This window comes from Carassius carassius, chromosome 37 (genome assembly GCF_963082965.1).
Source record: "Carassius carassius chromosome 37, fCarCar2.1, whole genome shotgun sequence".
Classification (NCBI taxonomy): Eukaryota; Metazoa; Chordata; class Actinopteri; order Cypriniformes; family Cyprinidae; genus Carassius; species Carassius carassius.
The window spans coordinates 26,130,045-26,153,693 of NC_081791.1; the positions used below are offsets into that span (position 1 = coordinate 26,130,045).

The 23,649-nt window shown below is 39.0% G+C and overlaps 1 protein-coding gene across 1 annotated transcript in view; it reads left to right on the forward strand.

Moving 5' to 3' along the window:
- Nucleotides 1-1,985: 1,985 nt before the first annotated feature.
- The window catches only part of slc1a7b (solute carrier family 1 member 7b), a 65,121-nt gene continuing 43,457 nt past the window's right edge, over nucleotides 1,986-23,649 (forward strand). The window contains exon 1 of the mRNA XM_059528425.1: nucleotides 1,986-2,243. Coding sequence (XP_059384408.1) covers nucleotides 2,103-2,243 — 141 coding nt within the window. The 5' untranslated portion in view covers nucleotides 1,986-2,102. The remainder of the gene's footprint in view (nucleotides 2,244-23,649) is intronic.

The following is a 23,649-nucleotide window of genomic DNA, read 5'->3' on the forward strand; positions in this document are numbered from 1 at the left end:
TGACATCAAACACAACATTTACCAAACTTTACCTCATCCATTAAATCCATGATTTATCTTTCTGTCTGATCCATCAGCGGTTGGGTAGAAGACAACAAATCCCATTATTCTACGCTCCTCCTTAGCATCATCAAACCACGCGATTGTTATTGTTTTGGTAGTGCGCCCTCTCGTGGCAGGTCCTACAAACTGTACCTTATGTAATATTGTGTAGTATTTACACAATTTATCATATCTGTTTTCTATTAGAATAAATGTAAAACTTTAATTTATTTTTATGATGCAAATCTGAAGCCTCAGTTTCACATGATTCTTCAGAAAGTATTCTAATATTATATGCTGCTTAAGAATTTTTTTCTTATCAATGTTGAAAACATGTCATTTAATATTTTTGTAGAAAATGCGATATATATTTTTCTAATAATCTTTGATGAATAGAACGTTCATCCCACCTCCGTCTGTCAGTGGATCAACAGCTTCCTGACAGACCGGCAGCAGTTTGTGAGGCTGGGAAAATACACATCAAGCACGCGTATAATCAGCAATGGAGCTCCCCAGGGCTGCGTTCTCTCCCCACTGCTCTTCTTCCTCTACACCAATGACTGCACATCTAAAGACTCCTCTGTGAAGCTCCTGAAGTTTGCAGACTCATCTGCCTCATTCAGGAAGGAGATGAGTCTGCCTACAGACAGGAGGTTAAAGAGCTGGCTGTCTGGTGCACTCTCAACAACCTGGAGCTTAACACGCTCAAAACAGTGGAGATGATCGTGGACTTCAGGAGAAACACCTGACAATAACTGTGGAACACACAACACTATTTATACACTCATGCACATTTATCTAACACACATACTTAGTCTACACTTCAAATTTGCACATAATATACCTGTACATCAGGGATAGGCAACTCCGGTCCTGGAGGGCCACAATCCTGCAGAGTTTAGCTTCAGCCCTCATAAAAACTTACCTGCCTGTATCTATCTAGTAATCCCGAAAACACTGATTGCCTTTTTCAGGTGTGTTTAATTAGGGTTGGAGCTAAACTCTGCAGGACAGTGGCCCTCCAGGACTGGAGTTGCCTATCCCTGCTACATACAAAACTGTCTATTGTAATATACCTGCACACACAATTGTCAATTTGTATATTGTTATTCCTCACTTGTTCTATTTTTTATTATCTGTGTTTTTGTTCTGTTGCTGTCATTCTGTTGCACTGCAGAAGCTTCTGTTACGAAAACAAATTCCTCGTCTGTGTGAAAATACCTGGCAAAAAAACTCTGATTCTGATTATGAAAATAACACCATTTATTTGAAATAGAAATTAATTTTTTTGTAACTATCTTTTTACTTTTATTATGTCTTTCCACTTTTTTTCCACTGTAACTTTTTAATAATTTAATGCACCCTGCTGTATAAAAGTATTCATTTCTTTAAAAAAATAAATATGTCTTTCTGAACCCAAAGTTTGTTAACAGTAGTGTACAGTATTTTACAGTCCGTGTTTTTGTTTATATGTGTATTGTGTTCAAGACTACATTCTCAATATTTCTTAACATATCTCAATGTCTTCTGCATATTTCTGAAAAACTGGAAGGGAAAAAAAAACTCTTCTGCTTACATGTTTAGCTCTTAAAATTCTCAGTTCAAAAAAGTGAATTACTTCTGAATGAGTTCAGAATCTGCATAAACAAAGGCAAATAAATAAATAAAAATGTTGTGCTTTAACCCCAAAATGCACACATCCACACACCCATAAATGAAACCATTTCCCTCAAACGTCCTTTATGAACGGATCCAGGCAGTTTTATCTTCGTTTGATGATCTGTGCGTGTAATCCAGGCCACAGACCCCTTTACACAGCGTGCTTTCACTAATAGGATTGATGCTGTTGCTCGCTTCCTATTGGTGGAACTGGAAGGTGGGTGGAGCTGTTGTGTCCCGAATGGGCTGCAAACAGTGGATGCTAGAAAAGTGTTATGATCGATATCCGTCAGTTTATTCTTTCTTGTCCATCTGCGTGGGTCGTCTCCCATCTGGATCTGGGCAGTGGATGTATGGAGATCTGCTAGTGTGGCTGGTGTTTTGTGGACGTGGGACACACGATGGCTGTGGCGCTGGATGCAGTTTGGGTTCGAGTTAAAGGGGTCTGTAAGCAAAACGGCCTGCTCATCCTCTCGGTGTTGGCCGTTGTTATCGGATGTCTGCTCGGTTTCTTTCTGCGCTCCAAAAACCTCTCGGAGCAGGTTAGTCTCCCTGTCTACCCCTAATAATGTACAACAATGAACGGTTGCAGTAGAAACCACCAAAACCAAAAACCTCCCATAAAAGCCTCTCCTACTGTATATCTCTCAGTATGGGCCAAACTTCTCATGGTCTTTTTTGACTTTTCAGTAGAAGCCTAAAATCAGGGTTTTTTATGATTATGATCAAAATGGGTTTTCAATTAAATTATTATGGTCTCATTTGACCCAAATGACCTTTAGGTTTCATATTATTTGGATGACTTTCTAATAAAGCCTTAAATTTAGGGTTTTTATGGATTATTATTTGATCAATATGGGTATTTTGATTAAATTGTAAGGGTCTCATTGTGTTATTTGATCCAAATGACCTTTGGGTTAAAGTTTTTGGATGACTTTTCAATAAAAAAATGATTTTATGATTATTGACTGATAAATATGTTTTTTATTATTATTATTTAATTTAACTATGGTCTCATTTAGTCCAAATGATCTCTGGGTTTTTTTTTGATGACCTTCCAGCAGTAAGCTAAAAATAAGATTTTTTATGATTATTGGTTGGTCAATAAGGGCTTTTCCATTAAACCACTATGGTCTCATTTAATCCAAATGACATCTGGGTTATTGATGGCACCCCATTGAATTCCTTAATTTGATTATTATTATTATTATTATTATTGGTTGAAACCATGACTTCACCCCAGTCTTTAATCATTTGGTTAAATGTTAGTCTCGTTTTTTTTCCCTGAATATCTGTTTTTATTAGTCACAGCAATGCATTTGATTTATCGTTTGAACTGGTTGAAACTTTAAATAACATTAGAATTATTATTATTATACTGCATTTTTAATCTATATTCAATTACTTAAGAAGTTTAAGGACTTTTAAAAACTGTTACTTAACTAAGGCGGGGGAAAAATAAACTTAATTCAAAAGGAAAGTATTATTATTTTTCTGACCCCACTGACAGACATTTTGTCTTGTTTTAAGCATTAATTTCCCTAATATTTCTATATTTTTTTACAGATACATTTTTTTTTCTTAATAATTTTATCTCTTTTTTTTTTTTTTTTTACTAATTTTTTTATTCTTTTTGCAGTGTGGTATTTTCTAGTTCTTCATTACATCGAAGCAATAGCGACTGAAAGAATGGACAAACAAAGAGACCGTTTCTCCCTTTCTCATTTCCTGTACGCATCAAAACCTCCAATATGATTCTCAAACACACCTAAAAATAAAACCTCCACAGGCCATTTGGTGTGACGGCCGGGGATTACTGTCCAATCATACAAATGCTCTTAGTAATTATACATTAAGCAAGTGCTCCTTAGACTCGCGGCATTTAAAGCAGGTTGGTGATGCTATCTACAGTTTCAGATAAATTGCAATGAGCTCTTTAAAAAAAAACTAATTGGCTTATTTTGCAAGAGAAACCCAGTTTGGACCTAAAAATAAAACAAAATCTTATGTGCATTTATGAATTTGACATCCACTTTTATCCAGAGTGATTTATGGTAAATTGTCAGTACATGCATTCACTGGAAATGAACCCATGACCTTCATATTGCTACAGTAGTTAAGCTCTGTAAGTTGACATACAGGAACATGGCAATCTCATTTATATAAATGTATGTTAAATGTAAACATTTTTGTGGTATCTCTTCCATCCTGAAGTCTCAAAATGTGTTTGAAATTGGCTGTGATTGTTTGCCATCACAGCATTTTCGTGTTTAATATTGAGAGATTATTTGTTGATGGTTATTATCTTCTTGAGACACAGTGTAAACAAGTCCATTGCTATCCGTGAGAGGAAATTATCTTAATAATGTTTAGTTCACTTCATACACCACCCTTTCTCTCACACTCAACACACTCACTCACTCACTCACTCACTCACTCACTCACTCACACTGATTCACATTCAGTCCTTTGAGAAACAGGAAGTGTAAGACTAGCTTCCACAAATATCACAAACACTCATGCCCGATATTTATAGAGAATAGTACATACATATATATGTGTGTGTATGTGTATTTCTCTCCATTGATTTCTTTTTATACAAAAGCAAACAGAAATATCGATCAAGAGCCTATGATGTGTGATGCATTTGTATGAATTATGAATGAAAGCCATGAGAGGACAAAGAAAGGACTTAACTAACCTGAAAGCACTAGACATACACACAGCCATATTTCCACATGGTATAGACAACATGGTATAAATACAACTGCAGATAAATAATACAACCCGAATTCCGGAAAAGTTGGGACGTTTTTTAAATTTTAATAAAATGAAAACTAAAGGAATTTCAAATCACATGAGCCAATATTTTATTCACAATAGAACATAGATAACGTAGCAAATGTTTAAACTGAGAAATTTTACACTTTTATCCACTTAATTAGCTCATTTAAAATTTAATGCCTGCTACAGGTCTCAAAAAAGTTGGCACGGGGGCAACAAATGGCTAAAAAAGCAAGCAGTTTTGAAAAGATTCAGCTGGGAGAACATCTAGTGATTAATTAAGTTAATTGATATCAGGTCTGTAACATGATTAGCTATAAAAGCTTTGTCTTAGAGAAGCAGAGTCTCTCAGAAGTAAAGATGGGCAGAGGCTCTCCAATCTGTGAAAGACTGCGTAAAAAAATTGTGGAAAACTTTAAAAACAATGTTCCTCAACGTCAAATTGCAAAGGCTTTGCAAATCTCATCATCTACAGTGCATAACGTCATCAAAAGATTCAGAGAAACTGGAGAAATCTCTGTGCGTAAGGGACAAGGCCAGAGACCTTTATTGGATGCCCGTGGTCTTCGGGCTCTCAGACGACACTGCATCACTCATCGGCATGATTGTGTCAATGACATTACTAAATGGGCCCAGGAATACTTTCAGAAACCACTGTCGGTAAACACAATCCGCCGTGCCATCAGCAGATGCCAACTAAAGCTCTATCATGCAAAAAGGAAGCCATATGTGAACATGGTCCAGAAGCACCGTCGTGTCCTGTGGGCCAAGGCTCATTTAAAATGGACTATTTCAAAGTGGAATAGTGTTTTATGGTCAGACGAGTCCAAATTTGACATTCTTGTTGGAAATCACGGACGCCGTGTCCTCCGGGCTAAAGAGGAGGAAGACCTTCCAGCATGTTATCAGCGTTCAGTTCAAAAGCCAGCATCTCTGATGGTATGGGGGTGCATAAGTGCATACGGTATGGGCAGCTTGCATGTTTTGGAAGGCTCTGTGAATGCTGAAAGGTATATAAAGGTTTTAGAGCAACATATGCTTCCCTCCAAACAACGTCTATTTCAGGGAAGGCCTTGTTTATCTCAGCAGGACAATGCAAAACCACATACTGCAGCTATAACAACAGCATGGCTTCGTCGTAGAAGAGTCCGGGTGCTAACCTGGCCTGCCTGCAGTCCAGATCTTTCACCTATAGAGAACATTTGGCGCATCATTAAACGAAAAATACGTCAAAGACGACCACGAACTCTTCAGCAGCTGGAAATCTATTTAAGGCAAGAATGGGACAAAATTCCAAAAGCAAAACTCCAGCAACTCATAGCCTCAATGCCCAGACGTCTTCAAACTGTTTTGAAAAGAAAAGGAGATGCTACACCATGGTAAACATGCCCCGTCCCAACTATTTTGAGACCTGTAGCAGAAATCAAAATTGAAATGAGCTCATTTTGTGCATAAAATTGTAAACTTTCTCAGTTTAAACATTTGCTATGTTATCTATGTTCTATTGTGAATAAAATATAGGCTCATGTGATTTGAAAGTCTTTTAGTTTTCATTTTATTAAAATTTAAAAAACGTCCCAACTTTTCCGGAATTCGGGTTGTAATTATAATAATAATAAAAATAATAATAATAATATAGAATTTTGTAATAATAATAATACAGAATGTTTTTTTTAAACAAATACACTCATATACTCACATATGATTGTCTCTTATGCTCACCAAGGCTGCATTTATTTGTTCAAAAATATAGAAAATGCTAAATTGTTAAATATTGAATTGAAAAATTTAATTGTGACAGTTATATAAGTATTTAGCAGATAAACATTGATAATTTTTAACACTGATAATAAATAGAACAATTTAGCACCAATAATAATTGATAACTCAATAGTTGGGCAGTAAATCTGTATATTAGAATGATTTCTGAAGGATCATGTGACACTGAATACTGGAGAAATGATGCTGAAAATTCAGCTTGGCATCACTAAAATAAATTACATTTTACAGTATACTACAATAGAAAGCATTTATTTTAAATTGTAATAATATTTTACAATATTTATGTTTTTACTGTATTTACAGTAAAAAGAAAAATTTACACTAAAAAAAATTTACATTTTTGGAAAAAGTGTAAATTTTTGGAAAAATTTACACTAAAAAATATTGATTGTACTTTTAAAATTTGCAGTAGTATATGTGCATGTGTGTTTGTGGTTATAATCATGAATTTCATGTTTTTTTTTTTTACTTTAAGAGTTTTAGGACAATATTACAAAAAAAAGAATGAAAACAAAGCAGAACAGATCAACACAATAATAATGTTGAAGTGATTGATCTGTTTGAGTGTATAATTAATGCTGTCTTTTTATAAGCTGTTATTTGACATCAGTTTTTTTTTTCTCAGAGACATTGGATTTTATGTTTGTTTTCCTACAATACACATTCAACTTTGATAAATGCAAGACCCTGCTGTCCTTCTTCCTGGACAGATTTGCAAACTTATTCCACAAAGCCATCTGACAATACAGACTCCCACACTTTTGTTGTTTGTATTGTGGAGAGCATCTGTTGGAATGGCTTTGTGTTTGTGAGTAAAGCTCAGCGATAGCAATGTAATGACTCCATGTAATCTCAGCGCTGGCACCAAAATAATACTGCAGGCCGTAAAGAGGTGATCATGAGTCATGCATCACATTAGTCTGAAGCACTTCTGTTTTCTGTCAAAGCAAATGGGAGATGAAACACTTCCATTTGGACACAAAAGTGTTTACGGGAACTTTGAAGAAGAAGCTTTTTTGTTAGAGCAGTTGTTGTTTTATAAGCATTGTATTGTGTGTGCAGTTAGTTCAATCAGTGCAGCAGTTTTTCTTCATTCTATTTCAGATGTGAGATTATTTACGGGTTTACGTTGAATGAGCCAAAATAAGACACAGCGTGCACATGTTCAACAGTTGCATTGAGAAATTCTAAATGTGTTGAGAGTGATAGTCACAGATGATCACAAAAATGTTTACATAGTCTTAACCACGCTGGAAAATCTGGCCAAATCCAGTTTAAAGGAAACGTTGAATAAAAAAGATAATAGATAATGTTAATTATTCCATTTTCTTTCTTTCATGGAAGTGATGAAAGTCAATGTCAAATCATCAAGCAAAAAAGATAAAAAGCAGTTCATACAATTTGTACACCATTTTCCATGTCGTATAATTGAAGCTGTTCACTGAAAATCTGCTTAATGCAGCTCCTTGGAATATATGCATTGCATGAGGACATTCAGGGATGAATAATGGGGACAAATAATGGCTTGAATCATGCAGAGGTCTTCAATGATACTTAAATGTTCTTTTTGTCATTTCTTGAGTTCAGCAATGCTCATTCATGTTCATTTTCATAGAAACAGAAAAACCATACAAGTTTGAAAAGACATTTGAACAAATAGTGTTAGCTGGTTTTTACAGTTTCTAGCTGGTTCAAGAAGGTAATTTGTGGTCATTAGTCATGGCAGACCACCTAAAAGACCAAACTGGACCAGGAAAACACCAAAAACAGCTTGACTATAAGCTCTTTACTTGATACTTTTTTATGCAAAAAAAACAAAAACAAGATTATACAATATACTTAAGAGTATGTGTAAAATTGTAATTATTTTCAGACAATTAAATGCATGCTTATTGCAATTAAATGAAAATGTATTAAAGTTAAATTCTAAAATGCTAAATCTAAACAATTGTTAAAACAACGATTTAAAATGAAAAACCTTTCATCTGACGTTATCAGATTGTGCACTTTTTAAAAGTGTACTCCATGTACATTTACTCTCTTAAACTGCCATTAATATTATATTATCTGCCAGTAAAGTTTTTTTTTAATATATATATATACACTTTTAAGATCTGAAGTACATTAAAAGTGCATATTCAGTACAATGAAGTGCACTTCTTTTCTTTGCAGCGAGATAAACTAGAGATACTAGATAAAAATACACTAGATGGACAAAAATTACCTGATGAGGGATAATTGTTTGATTTCTGATATTTTCGTACCTTATGTTTCTTGCGTTACCAAAACCAAGACAGATTTGGGAGGCTCTTTTGCTCACTGTGTTCAAAGACGGAGTGCTATACTGGGACTGGACTCATATCTCAGTGTCAAAGCATCTGAGCGTGAGCAGAAATGCAAACTCTGACTGAAGCTCAGCTGGATTCTGTTACGTGCATTTGTAAAATAATGTTATAAAATCAATGTTGCATATGAAGTGACTGGGAATATCTCACACATTCAGAAAGCCAGCTGGAGCTTTTGAAGGCTGCAGCTTGTGTGGCCTTAAATGAGATCCTGCTGCGATTCTGTTGTGTCCTTGAGCAGGACACTTGAAGAAGTGACATGTGCAACTTCTTTGTTGAGTTATACAATATATAGGAGCTTTCATGCTTCAAAAAGAACTAAAAACACTTTAAAAGCATCATGAAAGTGGTCCATTTATCTGGTGTGCTGTACAACAAAAAAAATGATTCAGACTTATTTTAGGCAACATTTCTCATTTTTGTTTAGTTTACCTTTATGAACTAAAATAACTAACCCAAATGGAGGCTTGTTTCCACCACACAATAATAATAATATTAATAATAATAATGGCAACATTTTATATTTTACATTGTGACTTTTTCCCCCTCACAATTCAGATATATAAACATGCAGTTTTATTTTGTGATGGAAACAGGCCTCAATAAAAAACTAAAATAAAAAGAATAAAAACTATATAGAATTTTTACATATATATACAATTACAAAATTAATAAAACTTTAAAATGAAAACAGAAAATATAAAAATAAAAAGTTATTCAAAATGTTAGTAAAAACTAAATAATTTAGTTTCACTTGATGTACTAAATTAACTAAAATTGAAAAGGAAAAAATTTAAATACTGACATATTTTAAAAAAACATGTCAAAAACACAAAAAAATTACTAAAACTAACTAAAATTAAAACAGAAAAAAAGGGAATAATAGGATAAATTTAACATATATTTCTTCTGAATGTCTGGAAGAATTAATGATATTTGAGAGGATAGAAGGTAAGATTTCAGTCAATAACTAATAACATGTTAATTTCTTCCTCACACATAGCTATTGTAGCCTTGGAAGCCTATAAGATGTAATACAAATCTGCTTTACAGTTTGTTTGTTTTTTTTAAGCTGGACAAATCCTAATGATGCTTATTTTAACTGTATTTTAATGAAAACCCAGAGAGACAGAAAGTCTTACATGTTTGCAAACAACATGAGGGTGAGTAAATGATGACAGAATTTTTATTTTGTGTGATTTACTCCTTTCAAGACGAGCTGTGTTTCCATATCTATTTATCCTGAGGGCCTCGCTGCACAGATAAAGTATAGACGTCATCACATATCCAGACAGAAAACATACAAAAGCCTGCAGGATATTTGAATACTCATCTATTATTTATTTATTTATTGGCCACATCGGACACCAAGGTGTCAGTGTTGTGTAGATTACAGGGAACAAACTATGTAAATGTATTCACACTCATGTTGTTTCTAGACCTGTATTACTCTTTTTACCCAGAGATGATTTGAAGAGCGTTGAATGCTCTTTTCAATGGAGTTAATGATGCTGAACGTGATTTCACCAAGTACAACAGGTTCATGGATAAACATCCTTGTTTACCTTGAACAACATTCTAATCAACTAATCAGAATCGAGGAATAGTTTCACAGGAAATATCTGCTTTAGGCTTCCTATCAGGGTTAGGTGCTTCTACACCCTTGTTAATCAGCTTTAATCAGTTAATCTTTTCATACTGATTTTAGGATTAATTTTTAGGGTTAGGGTTAGGTTTTGAGACCAGGTAGAGAATGGGTTAAGTCTATATTTTTGGACAGTAATATTGATCCAGGAACATGTCTGTCTTGGCAAAATCACGGCAACACATAATGACCACATCTGTCAGACTCTGAAAATGTTAATCATCCTATTTATCAATTGCTTTGTATCCAAAGTCATTATCAACTTAGAAATCATCGTGTTCATCATGCAGTGCTATTGTACTCCTGGCTGGCTCGCTCTGTGCTTCAGTGTGTGTGTGTGTTCACTGCTATGTGAGTGTGCACTTTGGATGGGTTAAATGCAGAGCACAAATTCTGATTATGGGTCACCATACTTGGCTGATTGTCACGTCACTTTCACTTTCACTTGTATGATTTCAGAAAACTTTAGTGGGCTTTAAAATGACTCAACTGCAAGGTTCTTTGTTTAAGGAAATAGATTATTTGATTCAGGACAATATTACCTGATTCGCAGCTGATCTTCAGCTCAATTCCTCTGATGAGTAATTAGTGGACATTTTCAAGCAGGTCTTGTGGAATCACTTGTCACCATGATGTTAGTATTTTATCTGAACTATACAGTAAATCAGATGCATACATATAGCGGAATGCGCTGCAAATCCTCACCACACTTGCATACAACGAAACATGCTGCAAATACTTCACAACACATGCATATAGCGAAACGCGCTGCAAATCCTTAACAACACATGCAAATTAAGAAACGCGCTGCAAATCCTTCACAACACATGCAAATTAAGAAACGCTGCAAATCCTCACAGCACATACACATTAAGAAACAATTAATAAAGCATTGCAAATTTATTTTCATTAACCTTGAAATTATATTTATCCATCCATCCATCCATCCATCATCTTCTGCTTATCCGGGGCCGGGTCGCGGGGGCAACAGTCTAAGCAGAGACGCCCAGACTTCCCTCTCCCTAGCCAATTCCTCCAGCTCTTCCGGGGGAACCCCGAGGCGTTCCCAGGCCAGCTGGGAGACATAGTCCCTCCAGTGTGTCCTAGGTCTTCCCCGTGGCCTCCTCCCGGTGGGACATGCCTGGAACACCTCCCTGGGAAGGCATCCAGGAGGCATCCGAAATAGATGCCGAGCCACCTCAGCTGGCTCCTCTCGATTTGGAGGAGCAACGGCTCTACTCTGAGCTCCTCCCGAGTGGTCGAGCTTCTCACCCTATCTCTAAGGGAGCGCCCAGCCACCCTACGGAGAAAGCTCATTTCGGCCGCCTGTATCCGGGATCTTGTCCTTTCGGTCATGACCCACAGCTCATTACCATATGTGAGAGTAGGAACGTAGATTGAACGGTAAATCGAGAGCTTAGCTTTACAGCTAAGCTCCTTCTTCACCACGACAGACCAGTAAAGCGACCGCATTACTGCAGAAGCTGCACCGATCCGTCTGTCAATCTCCCGTTCCATCCTTCCCTCACTCGTGAACAAGACCCCAAGATACTTGAACTCCTCCACTTGAGGCAGGAACTCTCCACCAACCTGAAGTGGGCAATCCACCCTTTTTCGACTGAGAACCATGGCCTCGGACTTGGAGGTGCTGATTCTCATCCCAGCCGCTTCACACTCGGCTGCAAACCGTCCCAGTGCACGCTGAAGGTCCTGGTCTGAGGAGGCCAACACGACAACTTCATCCGCAAAAAGCAGCGACGAAATCGTATGGTCCCCAAACCGGTTACTCTCCGGCCCTTGGCTGTGCCTAGAAATTCTGTCCATAAAAATTATGAACAGAACCGGTGACAAAGGGCAGCCCTGCCGGAGTCCAACATGCACCGGGAACAGGTCTGACTTACTGCCGGCTATGCGAACCAAGCTCTTGCTCCGGTCGTACAGGGACCGAACAGCCCTAAGCAGGGGGCCGCCGACCCCATACTCCCAGAGCACCCTCCACAGGATGCCACGAGGAACACGGTCGAATGCCCTCTCCAAATCCACAAAACACATGTGGACTGGTTGGGCAAACTCCCATGAACCCTCCAGAACCCTGGAAAGGGTATAAAGGTGGTCCAGTGTTCCACAACCGGGACGAAAACCACACTGTTCCTCCTGAATCCGAGGTTCCACTATCGGCTGAATTCTCCTCTCCAGTACCCTGGCATAGACTTTCCCGGGGAGGCTGAGAAGTGTGATCCCCCTAAAGTTGGAACACACTCTCCGGTCCCCCTTCTTGAAAAGTGGGACCACCACCCCGGTCTGCCAGTCCTGTCCCCAACCGCCATGCTATGTTGCAGAGGCATGTCAGCCAAGACAGCCCCACAACATCCAGAGACTTGAGGTAATCAGGGCGGATCTCATCCACCCCTGGTGCCTTGCCACCGAGGAGCTTTTTAACTACCTCGGTGACTTCAGCCCGGGTGATGGACGAGTCCTCCTCCGAATCCCCAGCCACTGCTTCCTCAACGAAAGACAAGTCGGTGGGATTGAGGAGATCCTCTAAGTTTTCCTTCCACCGCCCAACAATATCCCCAGTTGAGGTCAACAGGTGCCCATCTCCACTGTAAACAGTGTTGGTAGGGCACTGCTTCCCCCTCCTGATGCGTCGAACGGTTTGCCAGAATCTCTTTGTGGCCAACCGATAGTCTTTCTCCATGGACTCACCGAACTCCTCCCAGGCCCGATTTTTTGCCTCCACGACTACCCGGGCTGCAGTCCGCTTGGCCTGCCGGTACCTGTCAGCTGCCTCCAGAGTCCCACAAGCCATCCAGGCCCGCTAGAACTCCTTCTTCAGCTTGACGGCATCCCTTACTTCCGGTGTCCACCACCGGGTTCAGGGATTGCCGCCTTGACAGGCACCGGAGACCTTACGGCCACAGCTCCAAGCAGCCGCATCGACAATGGAGGTGGAGAACATGGTCCACTTGGACTCAATATCTCCAGACTTCCTCGGGATCCGGTCAAAGCTCTGCCGGAGGTGGGAGTTGAAGATCTCTCTGACAGGGGGCTCGGCCAAACATTACGTTTGGGTCTGCCGAGTCTGTCCAGCTTCCTCCCCCGCCATCGGATCCAACTCACCACCAGGTGGTGATCAGTTGACAGCTCCGCCCCTCTCTTCACCCGGGTGTCCAAGACATATGGCTGAAGGTCTGATGACACGACTACAAAGTCGATCATCGACCTCCGGCCTAGGGTGTCCTGGTGCCACGTGCACTGATGGACACCCTTATGCTTGAACATGGTGTTCGTTATGGACAAACCGTGGTTAGCACAGAAATCCAATAACAGAACACCGCTCGGGTTCAGATCAGGGAGGCCTCCCAATCACGCCCCTCCAGGTGTCACTGTCACTGCCCACATGGGCGTTGAAGTCCCTCAGTAGAACGACGGAGTCTCCAGTCGGAGCACTTTCCAGCACCCCTCCCAAAGACTCCAAGAGGGCCGGGTAGTCCGCACTGCCGTTCGGCCCGTAAGCACAAACGACAGTGAGAGACTTATCCCCGACTCGAAGGTGCAGGGAAGCGACCCTCTCGTTCACCGGGGTGAACTCCAACACATGGCGGCTGAGCTGGGGGGCTATAAGCAAACCCACTCCAGCCCTCCGCCTCTCACCATGGGCAACTCCAGAGTGGTAGAGAGTCCAGCCTCTCTCAAGAAGTGTGGTTTCAGAGCCCAAGCTGTGCATGGAGGTGAGCCCGACTATCTTTAGTCGGTACCTCTCGACCTCCCGCACAAGCTCAGGCTCCTTCCCCGCCAACGAGGTGAAATTCCACGTCCCTAAAGCCAGATTCTGTGTCCAGAGATCGGGTCGCGACTGTCGCCCGATCCACTATGCACCCGCCCCATACGCTCCCTCCTGCAGGTGGTGAGCCCACAGGAGGGCGGCCCCACGTCACTCCTTTGGGCTGTGCCCGGCCGGACCCCATGGGGGGAGGCCCAGCCACCAGACGCTCGCATTCAACACCCTGGCTCCAGGGTGGGGCCCCGGCTGCGCCATGCCGGGCGACGTCTCGGTCCTTGCTTTGTTTGTTAACATAAAGGGGTTTGTGAACTGTTCTTAGTCTGGCCCGTCACCAAGGACCTGTTTGCCTTGGGAGACCCTACCAGGAGCATATAGCCCCAGACAACATAGTTCCCAGGATCATTCGGGTACTCAAACCTCTCCATCACGATAAGGTGACAGTTCAAGGAGAGGAAAATTATATTCAGTTGAGAATATTAAAGTTAGCCATCTTAAGTAACGTTTTACATTTAATCATGTAATTATTCAGCTTATTTAGGCTAATAATATCCAAAAGATAAAGGAATCGTGGTGTTTAAAAAACACCATGAAAAAAATTACAAAAAAAACTCACCTTTCAGTTCACCAACAACTCCACTGACCAGTAGCCACTGCACAATAAACAAATCCAAGCCGGGTACGACACTTTTTGATGTCTCCTTGAAACATTTCCATTGTGGTCAGTGCTATTTGAAGCGCGTTTGTTAATTGCATGTGTTGTGAGGATGTTCAGTGCATTTCGTTAATGCATGTGTTGTGAAGATTTGCAGTGTTTCTTTATATGCATGTGTTGTGAAGAATTTGCAGCGTGTTTCGTTTATGCATGTGTTGTGATGATTTGCAGCTTGTTTCGTTTTATGCATGTGTTGTGAAGGATTTGCAGCGCGTTTCGTTTATACATGTGTTGTGATGATTTGCAGCTCGTTTCGTTATATGCATGTGTTGTGAAGGATTTGCAGTGCGTTTCGTTACATGCATGTGTTGGGATGATTTGCAACACTTGTGTTGTCAAACTGATGAAGATGTTTTGTTCATGTGCTGATGTTTTTTTCAAGTTGCATGTGTTTTCTTAAGTTGCAGTGTGTTGAGCTGTCTCGGCCACCGTAATAGATAGATAGATAGATAGATAGATAGATAGATAGATAGATAGATAGATAGATAGATAGATAGATAGATAGATAGATAGATAGATAGATAGATGGATAAAGAAGGATAAAGCTTGAGATTATGGAAAGGGGTGTTACATTTCCGTCGAGTGCTTGCAGTGTTCGGTGTTCAAATCACAATTCACTGGGTCAGTTGGCCAATTAGAGCAGACTGTAACTGTCGGAAAGTGGGACTCTGTTGAAAATGACGTGTTTAAGAGAGGCGGGGCATAGATGAAATACAATAATGTACAGTATTTGAAAAATAATGTGTTTTTTTTTACTTTAAAAGCATGTCAACATATTCTGTTACACCAAATATTGATCTTTAAAAAAGCATCATATGACCCCTTTAAGAATGCTGCGAGCTCGACATAGGCAGTGTTTTCTATGGATGTCCTCAGTAGCAGGAAGTGTTGTCTCTGTGATGCGTTGACTGGTTTTCACCATCCTCTGCAGTGCCTTGCCGTCAGCAACTGAGCATTTCCTTTACCAGACTGTGATACAACTGGTCAGTATGTTCTCGATCGCACACCGGTAGAAGTTCACCAGGATGGCTGAAGACAACTGGTTCTTCTTTTGTTTCCTAAGAAAGAAGAGGCACTGGTAAGCCTTCATGACCAGACTGGAGGTGTTTGTGGTCCAGGTCAGGTCATCTGAGATGTGGGATTCCAGGAACTTGAAGCCGGAGACACGTTCAACAACTATCCTGTAAAATGTAGATGGGTTCATGCGTGTTTCCATTTTTCTTCCTGAAGTCCATAATGAGCTCCTTGTCTTACTGGTGTTAAGGAGCAGGTTGTTGTCAGCGCACCATGTGGCCAGGTGCTGTACCTGATGAGTCCATGCACCGTGGTATCATCTGCAAACTTGATGATGGAGTTGAATCCATGCACAGGCTTGCAGTCGTGGGTGTAGAGGGAGTAGAGGAATGGGCTCAGCACACAGCCCTGTGGTACGCCGGTGTTGAGTGTGATGGTAGTGGTAGAGCAGGTTAACATATATATATATATATATGGCTAATCAGAGCCAATTCTCCCTGTACGCAAAATACGCAAGCTGTGTAGGGCTCCCAAAACACCAGGGAGCCTCTTGCTTTCAAAGATGATTTCATTTTAGTTTTGTTTTTGAATTTGGCCAGTGGTTATGAAAACATGAATGATAATTAATTTTACTGCGCTGTCGCCCTTTCTACATAAAAATCTGTCAAATCATGTAAAATGAATGTCTTACAGTCTTGCTCGAACCTAAAAAAGGATTTGAAAACGTACCGAGCCGCGGAAGAGACACTGTTTCTCAAGTGTTTTCTTCAACATTGTGACATTGTAAAGGTACCAGAAGTAGGCTACTGATCAACAATGTAAACTGAGTGAAATTCATTAGTTTCAGAGGTTTAGTCTGAATGAGGCTCTGCAGAGATTTTGCTCTTAAACATTTACTAATATGTTCTGCTTTGCAAGAGCACTGGAGCACTCATGCCTAAATTGTTTTTTAGAGTCTGACCAAGAAACACTGGAGTGGCTTTTAAAGCTCATAGGCTACTGCTAGAAGGACATGTTCTTATTTTGCTCTGTAAACATCCCATAATTTATGGAGAAACCAAAAGTTAGATTATTCATAATGATTAATATTTTCAAATTAATAAAATTATTAATTTATTTGGCATCAGTGCAATGTGCTTTCTTTGTCTCCTCTAAGACAAGCAGAAAGAAAACATCCAAAATGTGCATTTAAAGGTTATTACATTATCTATTCTCATCTGTAGATTTATAATTACAATACATAAAAGCTGTGAATGTTTTGTCATGCATTGAGACAGAAATGCCAAAATTACCTGCAAAAATACAGTACAGATAAAAGTTTTAGGCACTTGTGTAGAAAAATTGTTAAATGAGGATGCTGTCAAAAATATTGTCATAAATAGAAATTAACTTGTTATATTAACTAAATTAAATCAATGGGTGCAGTCAGAATGAGAGTCCAAACATCTGATAAAAACATCACAATAATCCACACGTAATCCACACCACTCCAGTCCATCAATTAACATCTTGAATTAAAAATCTGTGTGTTTATAAGAAACAAATCCATAAATATGTTTTTAACTTCAGACTTTAACTTCCTGCTAAAATACAAGTTCATAACGCATAAAAACGCGCTTCCTCCAGTGAAAAAGTCCATCCCCTGTTGTCATCTCACATCAAAATACTCCACATATTTGTTCAGATCTGTTTTGGCTGGTAATCGGTGCTTGATCTGTGCATATTTCTCTCCTGATTCAGACGAGATTACTTTTTGCAGATTTTTATTTCACAAAACATTAATTATTGGACTGAAGTGGTGTGAATTATTGTGATGCTTTTATCAGTTGTTTCTGCAGAACATCCACTGGTAAGCAAGTGCTCAAGGGCACCTCAGTCGTGGAATTGCCGGCCCAAGACTCAAACCCACAGCCTTAGGGTTAGGAGTCAAACTTTCTAACCATTAAGCCACAACTTCCCCCATGTAGTGCTACATCACTACATATTTCTTAAAATCTGTTAAGAGTAAGAAACAAACTCATTTACATCTTGGACAGTGAGTGAGGATATTTTCAGTATTTTTTTTTTTTTTTTTGGGTGACCATTCTTTAAAGCACTGTGTTTAATCAACCAGGAAAAGTCTAGTAACATCTGCTAGTGTATTTTAACCTATGGTGTCACTAGGCATTTTGTATCATATAAATTTCAGCATCTTGCATGATGCATTTGTATTGTTGTTTGGTATGCCACCCAGCCCTACTTTAACAATAAAATATACAGTACGCATAATGTTCCTTGTTACACTTTAGAAGCACATGCATGCCATCCAGCCTGTGCTATCACACACAGATGAGCCACTTATGCACAAATCAATGGCTAATTTTTAAACAACTGCTTTGCAATTCTTTACAGAGTGAAGGAACAAAGGCATATCATTACAATTCTACAGCAAAAATTGAGCATTCAAAAACAAGCATGAGATGTTCTAGAAATAATGGCAATCATTGTTGTATTGCAAATTATTGATCTATACATCTTGCAACATGAGAAAAAAAACTTTCCTTTCATAATTTCTACAGTAAGACCTGCAATGAAGTGGCTTCCACTATAATTAAAAGTATCTAATCTATTCAGGCAGGAAAATAACTTTGTTTAATGTTGCAGCAATCAGATAGTAAAGTTTTGAATGAGATAATATGCCATGTACCTTCCTAGAAGTTCCTCTTCAAAAATGAAATCGGTAACACTTTAGAATACTGTTTCTTACTTACTACATAACTAATAAGGAATTATTGAAGAACTAACAGGTCATTATTCATTAACACTTAACTCACTACTGTTAACTACTAAGAAAGATGTGTTAACTAATCAGTATGTAATATAATTTATGATTGTGTTAAGTAACAGTTAGCTAATCAATAACTAATGTATTCTATCATACCTCCTGAAGAACCAATTATCTACTAGTTAAGGTTCAAGAAAAAAAACTATGAAATAACTACTACTGAACAGTTATACGCAAATAATCACTATAATAATCAGGCTGTGTCCCACAAATCAAGTACTTGAGTAAAAGTACAGATTCCCCAATAAAATTCAGTAAAATTATAAGTAGGTATGTTCATTTTCAAAGTTACTTGAGTAAAAGGTCAAGTATAAAGTACTACTACGGTAGCAACTTTGCTACAGCCCACTTATTAGCTTATATTGGAAATGAAATATGGATTTTGTTTGCTTCTAAATGTTTAACTTTTGATTTTTAAATGTTTGTTAAATTAGTTAAAATGTGGGCAGTATACATGTTAAAATGGAATAAAATATGCTGTATTAAGAAATTTTCTCATCTGAAATAAACAAATTTTAGTCAAAATGATGTACTTTATTATTATTTACTAATAGGTTCACTTTAGAATTCTGTTTCAGGTTCTAAGTAAGTCCTGCAAAATTATCTGATAATTCTTTATTAATTACTTATGGGTTCTCAACATTTTCACTTTAAAATAGACCTAATGTTTCAGGTTCAAAATAAGTCCTGCAGAATTATTTGATAATTAATTATTAATTACTAATGGGTTGCCTATGTTTTCACTTTAGAATACTGTTTCAGATTCTAATTCTTCAGGAATTATCTGATAATTCTTTATTAATTACTAATGGGTTGCCTATGTTTTCACTTTAGAATATTGTTTCAGATTCTAAGTAATTAATCAGGAATTATCCGATAATTCTTTATTAATTACTAATGGGTTCCCAATATTTTTACTTTAGAATAGGCTTAATGTTTCAGGTTCAAAATAAGTCCTGCAGAATTATTTTATAATTCTTTATTAATTACAAATTAGATACCTGTATTTTCACTTTTCCTCAGGCTTTGCCTTACATAAAGAAATTGAATTAATGGTAATGTGGTATATGCTGATGAGGCACACATACAGTACTGTATATAAAATATAAAAACTAAGGTAATTATCGCAAGACACTGGAGTCATGGTGGGGTTCCTATTGGAAGCTGATTTCTTACAAAACACACTCACAAAACAATTCACTACACAGGCAAAACCTCTATAAAATGTATTGCATTTATTAATATTGCATTTTCATACTACTACTACTTCTGCTAATAACATTTATATGAAAGGGTCACAATTCAATGTAATTGTGTAAAACTGTTCATTAGAAGTTACTTCATAGTTATTTTTTTTTGAACCCTAACTAATAGATAATTAATAGTAGTTCTTCAGGAGGTATGACAGAATACATTAGTTATTGATTAGCTAACTGTTACTTAACATAATCATAAAATTATATTACATACTGATTAATTAACACATCTTCCTTAGTAGTTAACAGTAGTGAGTTAAGTGTTAATGAATAATCACCTGTTAGTTCTTCAATAATTCCGTATTATTTATGTAGTAAGTAAGAAACAGTATTCTAAAGTGTTACCATGAAATCTATAAGGATAAATGACATTAAAAAGAGTAATTACAGTCTTCTGTACCTGATCAAGGTAATTTTGACTTGAAAAGCACACTGATATATCCAATTTTTTTTTTCCTGTTTCTGAGAATAATGCTAAAGATGCATAGGTCATCCAGAATTTGCCGATTTTCCACATGATCTGTCCCCAGACCGGTGACCAGCTAGTCAGTCTGCTGATTCCAGTGTTGTGGGACATGCTTTTACATCAATGAATGATGGTGTACAGATGTAACTGTGTTAAAGAAGATGTGCTGTCCTGATCTAGAAATGCAGTTTATCAACTGCAAGCCATTCTATTCGCCGCGGGAGTTTCACTCATTCATTCTGGTTAGTGTTTACATTCAACCTCAAGCGCATGTGAGCTCAGCTTTACAGAAACTCGCTGATCAGATCACAGACACAGAACAACAACACCCGGACTCTGTTTTAATCATTCTTGGGGACTTTAATAAAGCCAATCTCTCCCGTGAACTGCCAAAATACAGACAGCATGTTACCGGTCCCACCAGAGACAGTAATATACTGGATCACTGTTACACAACAATAAAGGATGCATACCACTCTGTTCCACGAGCAGCTTTGGGACGTTCTGATCACTGTCTGGTTCATCTTATACCGACCTACAAGCAGAAACTTAAATCTGCTAAACCTGTAGTAAAGACTGTGAAGAGATGGACCAGCGAAACAGAGCAGGATTTACAATCTTGTTTTGACATCACAGACTGGAGCATTTTTGAAGCTGCTACCACCGATCTGGACGAACTCACAGAGACTGTAACATCCTATATTAGTTTCTGTGAGGATATATGCATTCCTACCAGGACTTATTTAACATTCAACAATGATAAGCCATGGTTTACAGTAAAACTCAGACACCTTCGTCAGGCCAAAGAGGATGCCTACAGAAATGGGGACAGGGTCTTGTACAATCAGGCCAGGAACACACTGAACAAAGAGATTAGAGCGGCTAAAAAGACCTACGCTAAAAAGTTGGAAGACCAGTTTACTTCCAACGACTCTACTTCAGTTTGGAGAGGACTGAGAGCCATCACAAACTACAAGACACCATCCCCTTGCACTGAGTCTAATCAACGACTTGCTAACGACCTGAATGAGTTTTATTGTAGATTTGAAACCCCCAACACCCACTCTGACCATCTCCCTACACAAACTATTAACACCTCCTGCAATCCCCCTCTCCATACCTCCTGCTCTTCAAATCTGTGAAGATGATGTGCGCCAGGTCTTCAAGAAAAACAAAAGAAGAAAAGCACCAGGCCCAGATGGCGTTACACCAGCCTGTCTGAAAATCTGTGCTGACCAGCTGGCCCCCATCTTTTCACAGATCTTCAACAGATCTCTGGAGTTGTGTGAAGTGCCTTCCTGCTTCAAACGCTCCACCATAATCCCCATTCCAAAGAAACCCAAGATAACAGGACTTAACGACTACAGACCTGTGGCTCTAACGTCTGTCGTCATGAAGTCGTTTGAAAAACTGGTTCTGGCTTATCTGAAGGACATCACTGGACCCCCTGCAGTTTGCGTACCGAGCAAACAGGTCCGTGGATGATGCAATCAACATGGCATTGCACTTCATCCTGCAACATCTGGACAAAACAGGGACTTATGTGAGGATCCTGTTTGTGGACTTTAGTTCGGCTTTCAACACCATCATCCCAACAACCCTCCAGACCAAACTGACCCAGCTCTCTGTTCCTAGCTCTATCTGTCAGTGGATCACCAGCTTTCTGACAGATAGGCAACAGTTAGTGAGACTGGGGAAATTCATGTCAAACAGCTGCTCCACCAACACTGGTGCCCCTCAGGGATGTGTTCTCTCCCCTCTGCTCTTCTCCCTGTACACCAACGACTGCACCTCTAAAGACCCCTCTGTCAAGCTCCTGAAGTTTGCAGACGACACTACAGTCATCGGCCTCATCCAGGACGGTGACGAGTCTGCTTATAGACAGGAGGTTGAGCAGCTGGCTGTCTGGTGCAGTCTTAACAACCTGGAGCTGAACACGCTCAAAACAGTGGAGATGACTGTGGACTTTAGGAGAAACCCCCCTGCACTTTCCCCACTCACCATCATGAACAGCACTGTGGCTGCAGTGGAGTCATTCAGATTCCTGGGAACCACCATCTCTCAGGACCTGAAGTGGGACAATCACATTGGCTCCATTGTGAAAAAAGCCCAACAAAGGTTGTACTTCCTTCGCCAGCTGAGGAAGTTTAACCTGCCACAGGAGCTGCTGAAACAGTTCTACTCAGCCGTCATTGAGTCAGTCCTGTGTACTTCAATTACTGTCTGGTTTGGTTCAGCTACAAAATCAGATATCAGAAGACTACAGAGAACTGTCCGGACTGCTGAAAGGATTATTGGTGCTCCCCTGCCCACCCTCCAAGAATTGTACACATCCAGAGTGAGGAAAAGGACTCAGAAAATCACTCTGGATCCCTCACATCCAAGTCACCCCATCTTTGAACTTTTGCCATCTGGCCGGCGCCTCAGAGCCGCAAATACAAGAACAGCAAGGCACAAGAATAGTTTCTTCCCCCAGGCAATCTACCTCATGAACAGTTAAATGTTTCCCACTTAAACTTATGCTTATGCAAAAATGTGCAATATCCTTATATTTATTTGTTACCCCTCCATCCTAGAACATTCCTGCATCTCACTCAATCCTATTCCATTATCATTTATAGCACAATTGTTTATACACTTATTTATTTGCCAATTTGTAATTCTCCTGTAAATTTTTTTTTTTTTTTTTTTTTGTCTGTGTGTTGTTGTCTCTGTTTACTGGAAGCTTATGTCACTAAAACAAATTCCTTGTATGCGCAAGCATACTTGGCAATAAAGCTCTTTCTGATTCTGATTCTGATTCTGATTTTCCTGTGGAACTGGGCTACTTTAACACTGTTGCTGTGGGCTGTTGTTCATGTCTGCAGTTTGAAATGACCCCAATAATGTTATATTTATTTATCCCTTGGAATGCAATTTTTACCAGGGGAGCCCCACCAAAAAAAAGAAATGTTGTGAAAACCTGGCAACCCTGGGCGATTCTACACATACATGCTAGTATGTCGTCGGCATGGAAGTTCTTCATCGTGAGCAAAAACGCAAAATTCTCAATTTGTAATAAATGTAGGGCCAAAGTAAACTGTGGTGGAACCGCAGGGCTCGATTTATGCTTGTGTGGGACAAGTAGATTTTTATAACAAAAATAACTAGGGAAGCACTGAAATTGCAAATTTGGCAAACTATCCAGTGTGTTGTGGTTTCCACTCTGGAGATCGGTTTCCATTTCAATGTGTTTTAGCAGCATTGAGTAATGTAGCCAATCGCAGACATATCTGTTGATTTCTCGAACGCAAGAGGCATTTAAGTAAGAATCCCGCCTGTGTCATGCACTTCAGA